This window comes from Pistacia vera, unplaced genomic scaffold (genome assembly GCF_008641045.1).
Source record: "Pistacia vera cultivar Batoury unplaced genomic scaffold, PisVer_v2 Contig583, whole genome shotgun sequence".
NCBI lineage: Eukaryota > Viridiplantae > Streptophyta > Magnoliopsida > Sapindales > Anacardiaceae > Pistacia > Pistacia vera.
Window position 1 is genome coordinate 140,910 of NW_022196427.1, and position 6,159 is coordinate 147,068.

A 6,159-nucleotide genomic window follows, 5' to 3' on the forward strand; every position below is an offset into this window, starting at 1 on the left:
TTAGCACCATTATGGCACCCATCACTAAGTACATGAATAATGGTAACTTTGAGTGGAGTTCGACAGCCAATGAAGCTTTTGGTGTGATCAAGAAGAAACTATGTGAGGCACGCATTTTAGCCTTACCTGATTTCAACCAAGTCTTTGAAGTTGAGTGCGATGCAAATGGAGTGGGTATAGTTATTCTAATGATGTAGAGATGAGTTTGATTATTGTTGAATGGACTAAGGGCAGTTTTGAGGATTATTCAAATCCAAGATGGGTTTCTCTTTAAGGGTGATAAGATTTGTGCGCTAAAAGTAAGTTATAAGGAGTTGATTGTAAGGGAAACACATAGAGGAGGCCTTGATGGTCATTTTGGGGTTCATAAAACTTTGAAGGTCCTTAAGAAACACTTATATTGCCCGAATATGCAAAGGAATGTCCAAGCTATGTTACTAGATGTGGGGCATGTCAACGAGCCAAAATTCATTTCAAGTTAGGTCTATACACTCCATTGTTTATTCGGAGTAGCCTTGGGAGGACTTAAGCATGGGTTTTAAGGTAGCTTTGCCAAACTCAAAGGGGCAAAGATGCAATTATGGTTGTGGTTGATAGATTCTCCAAGATGGCTCATTTCATCCCTTGTCACAAAACCGAAGAAGCATAAAGTGTGGTAGATTTGTTTTTCAAAGAGATAGTAAGATTGCATGGGATTCCAAGAAGCATAGTGTTAGATCGAGATACCAAGTTCCTTAGCCACTTTTGGAGGACTTTGTGGAGTGATGTAGACCTCTAGGCAATTACCCTAGGAACCCATGAACTCAATGGAATAGGAACAAGTTAGTTTGCTAGGCGTGTGTGAGGATGATCGAATTAGAACCCTAAAGAAACTAAGCCCTTAAACCCTAATCTTGAGACGCCACAAAGGTTGATCACTCTCTTTGTAATCGAATTCAAGCATCAATCAAGAACACAAGAAGGCAAGCATAGCTTTCTGAAAATAAACTTAAATAATAACTATCTCAAATAAAATGGCTGCCATTTTTTAAAGCCAAACCCTAAACAAAACCCTAGCTAATTGAAAACTGGGTTTGGCTTAAGTACAAGTGAATTGGGCCTAAATAAACCTCAAATAAATAAAAGACTAAAGAATCTAATGATAATTAAAACATAAAAAAAGCCCAAGATTAAAAAAACGAAAATTAAGTCATAAATTAATCCTTGCATCCAACTTGATTTTCCGAATCTACCCCTTGCGTAAAAAGATAATAGATCATCCTTGGTGAAGCTTTGAAATCTTCGAATTTAGTCTTAGAGTCTTCTAGGACAGCCTCTTTGTATTGCACTTCCATGATCAAGCCTTGCAAAGCCTCTTTCATCCTCTTTGTCTTTGCCCTAGTCATTGGACCACCAATTCCTTGCAAAGGATCTTAGGGATATTTGGGAACATCAACTTGGTCAGCACCTTGATCTCCATTATTCCCTTCCTCTTCGAAAGGATTCGTCCTTGAATCACCTACATCAAACAAAGATAAATCAGCAACATTAAAAGTTGCACTAACATTACCATAGTCGCTTGGCAAATCTAGCTTGTAGGCATTATCATTGATCCGCTCCAAAACTTGAAAAGGTCCATCTCCTCTAGGCTGCAATTTTGATTTCCTTTTGTGGGAAACCTCTCCTTATGCATGTGCACCCAAACCTAATCTCCAGGTTGGAAGACAACCTTCAAACGCCCCTTATTGGCTTGCTTAGCATATTGCTCATTCTTCCTTTCAATGTTAGCTCAAACTTTGGCATGTAAATTCTTCACAAAATCTGCCTTTTTCTTACCATCAAGATTAGTATGCTCATTAGTAGGCAAAGGTAAAATATCCACAGGTGTTAAAGGATTAAAGCCATAAACAATTTTAAAAGGAGAAAATGAAGAAGTAGAATGAACAGTGCTATTATATGCAAACTCAATATGTGGCAAACACTTCTCCCACTGCCTTAAGTTCTTTTGAATGATAGCACGCAACAAAGTAGCAGGTGTCCTATTAACTACTTCAGTTTGACCATTCGTTTGAGGATGTGCAACAGTAGAAAATAACAGTTTGGTTCCTAATTTATTCCATAAAGTTCGCCAAAAATGACTTAGGAACTTAACATCTCTATCACTAACAATTGTCTTAGGCAACCCATGCAAACGAACCACTTCTTTAAAGAACAAATCAGCGATATGTGTTGCGTCGTTGGTTTTAGAACATGCAATAAAATGAGCCATTTTACTAAACCTATCAACAACAACAAATATGCTATCCTTACCACTTTGAGTCCTTGGTAATCCTAAAACAAAATCCATAGATATATCAATCCAAGGTTGATTAGGTACAGGTAAAGGGGTGTACAAGCCATGCGGTCTAACTTTAGATTTTGCTTACCTACATGTAATGCACTTATCACATATAGATTGCACATCATGCTTCATAGTAAGCCAATAAAAATGCTCTCGTAATATATCTAAAGTCTTTAGAACACCAAAGTGACCCATCAAACCGCCCCCATGACTTTCCCTAACAAGCAACTCACGAACAGAACAAATAGGCACACTTAATTTATCTTTCTTGAATAGAAATCCTTCATGCTTATAAAAATCACCAAACACACACTTATCACATGCATTCCATATTTGGCTAAAATCAGAATCATTCACATACAAATCCTTAAGCAATTCAAAACCAAGTAATTTAGTTTGCAATGAAGTAAGTAATACGTATCTCTTAGACAATGCATCAGCCACAACGTTTTCCTTCCCATTCTTGTATTTGATTACATAAGGAAACGTTTCTATGAACTCCAACCATTTAGCATGTCTTTTATTAAGCTTACCTTGGGTCTTCAAGAACTTCAAGCTCTCATGATCGGAATGAATGATGAATTCCCTCGGCCACAAGTAATGCTGCCATGTTTGAAGAGTTCCCACTAACGCACAAAGCTCCTTGTCATAAGTAGGATAATTCAATGCTGCCCCACTTAGCTTTTCACTAAAATAAGCAATTGGTTTGGAATCCTGCATCAAAATAGCTCCTATTCCAATCCCGGATGCATTACATTCTATCTCAAAAGCTTTATCAAAGTTAGGCAAACACAACAAAGATGCATTAGTTAGCTTATCTTTCAAAGTTTTGAAAGCCCAGTCATGCACATCATCCCACTTAAAAACAACATTCTTTTTAACAAGTTCATTCAAAGGTACAACAATAGAACTAAAACATTTAACAAACCTTTGATAAAAACTTGCAACCATGGAAACTTCTAACCTCATTCGCATTCTTAGGTGTAGGCCAATCCCTTATTGCCCTTACCTTTTCTTCATCAACACTAATACCCTACGAACTAACAACAAATCCAAGAAACACAATAGATTCCATGCAAAACGTGCACTTATTAAGATTAGCATACAATTGGTGCTCTCTCAACACCCTAAACACATCATGCAAGTGTTTCACATGTTCATCCAAATTTTTGCTATAAACAAAAATATCATCAAAGTAAACTACCACAAATTTCCCCATGAAAGCACGCAAGACATGGTTCATTAACCTCATAAATGTACTAGGTGCATTAATTAAACCGAAAGGCATTACTAACCACTCATACAATCCATATTTAGCCTTAAATGTAGTTTTCCATTCATTTCCCCCTTTCATGCAAATTTGATAATAGACATTCTTTAAATCAATTTTAGAAACAATTGAGAGCCATGCAATTCATCAAGCATATCATCTAATCTGGGGATAGGATGTCTATACTTTACCGTTATCTTATTAATAGGTCAGCAATCCACACACATGCGCCATGTTCCATCTTTCTTTGGGACTAAGAGGACAAGAACCGAACATGGGTTGAGACTCTCCCTTACAAATCCCTTTTGAAACAGCTCATCCACTTGCCTTTGTATCTCCTTCATTTCATCGAGATTAGCTCTATAAGCAGGTCGATTTGGTATGACAGAACCAAGTATGAAGTCTATTTGATGCTCAATTCCTCTTAAAGGAGGTAATCCATGGTGAGTCTCCTCAAGAAATAGGTCCTCAAATTCCTACAATAAAGACACGACAACACTAGACAAAGATGAGTTAAGGTCGTTAGTAGAAAAATAAACATCCTTGTACATAAGTACAAGTACTTGTTGCCTCGTCATCATTACACTCTTAACCTCATGTTTTTCAACAAGTACACTCAATTCTTTTATTTTTCTCTCCTTTTTGCTCACTTTTCTCTCCACTTTTCCTCTCGACCTCACTTGCACTCTTTCTATTTTCCTCTTGCTCACACTTTTGTTTCTCTGTCATTTTGCACTCTCTTGCTATCCTAATCTGGTCCTCATAAGCTTGCAAATGTTTGAGCAGGGCTAGTACAACTTTTCGGTTGTTCATTACAAAAGAATAACGATTTTTGTACCCATCATGCGACACCCTCCTATCAAATTGCCACGGTCGGCCAAGTAATATATGACCAGCATACATCGGTGCCACATCACAAAGAACCCCATCCTCATACTTGCCAATTGAAAAAGGAACCCGAACTTGCTTGTTTACCTTCATTTCTCCACAGTCATTCAGCCATTGTAGCTTGTACGGTTTAGGATGCTTCTCCCATTTCAAATTCAACTTTTCTACCAACAAAGTACTAGAAACATTAGTACAACTCCCACTATCAATAATCAACGTACATACCTTATCTTTCATGTGGCATCTTGTGTGAAAAATATGCTCACGTTGCTCCTTATCTTCTTCATCCTTAGGCTGTATACTTAGGGCTCTCCTTGTAACAAGTAAATCACCATGCATAGGTTCTTTGACTTCAACATCGGAACAATCCTCCAATGGTGGCATCTCATCGTCACTTGAGCTAGCACTTTCGACTTTTTCATTTGCCCGTACAACCATAACCTTTTTGTTTGGGCATTCGGAAGCAATATGTCCGAACCCTTGGCACCTAAAACACTTAATATCACGTGACTTAGTAAGAGTTTTAGTTTCGGGTTTACCTTTAGGAACAACAACCGAATTCTTTGACTTTGCTTCTTTTTTTGCTCTAAAGGCAACTTTGTTGTCCTTCCAATTTGATCTCCACGGAGAGCTAGAGGACGAACCAGATCTGAACCTCTTTGACTTGATTTGCTTCTCCACTTTAACGGCTTTGTGCAGTAGCTCCTCCATCTCTACGTAATGTTGCAACTCAACCACGTCAGCAATCTCCTTGTTCAATCCGACAATGAATCTAGCCATTGTTGCTTTTCTGTCTTCTTCTATGTTTGCTCTAATCATGACGATTTCCATCTCCTTATAATAATCCTCTACATTCATGAAACCTTGAACCAGCCCTTGCAACTTCCTATACAAATCTCTATAGTAATGGCTCGGTATAAATCTCTTGCGCATCACCAACTTCATCTCTTCCCGTGACCGAATTGGCCTCTCACCATTCCTGTGCCTATTGATCACTAATTGATCCCGCAATATACCTACATAATCTGTAAACTCCATGGCTGCTAGCTTTACTTTCTTCTTCTTAGAGTAATTATGACAATCAAATACGTGCTCAACCTTTCTTTCCCACTCCAAGTATAGCTCAGGATCATTCTTTCCTTGAAAAGTTGGAATTGCCATCTTTATACTGCCTATATTATTATCTCCTTTAGAGTCAACCTTCTTGTCCCGTTTATGACTTATTCTCTCCACTTCAGAATCAGTCTCGTCTTCTTCGTCGAACTCATGTCTTCTATGTGATTTAGAACCAGAAGAGGACTCCAAATCATCCAGTCTCACATTCAGCAATTTAAATTGGTCATTAACAGCCTTGATGAAGAATTTCATGTCGACCTCTTATGGTTCTCCTCCTTCCTCACTCATGGTTCAACCTGCAAAATAAAATAAAATAAAAGGTGTTGTTCCTCACACACTCCTTTACGTGTTTGCACTCAAATCAGATTGTTATCACTCGTGTTTCACACTATTTTGGCTTTTTCTTGATGATGATCTCTCTTGCCTTTTACCACTCAAAGCCAAGCCAACCCCCTTTATGTTCTTAACAGAATCAAAGAATTCACAAATCTCAAGAAGCAACCGGTTAGATGGTGACAATCTCAAAAAATCAGAACTTTAAAACTTAGTTGAGGCGCGGTGAACA

The 6,159-nt window shown here is 38.0% G+C and overlaps 1 protein-coding gene across 1 annotated transcript; it reads right to left on the reverse strand.

The window, feature by feature from the left end:
• Nucleotides 1-946: 946 nt before the first annotated feature.
• On the reverse strand, nt 947-5,846 carry LOC116109572. The gene is given in 7 exon segments (XM_031395799.1): nt 947-976; nt 1,329-1,660; nt 1,816-2,608; nt 2,738-3,266; nt 3,268-3,373; nt 3,820-4,066; nt 4,443-5,846. Coding segments are annotated over 7 exon segments (3,441 nt in total).
• Between the last annotated feature and the right edge of the window lie 313 nt (nt 5,847-6,159).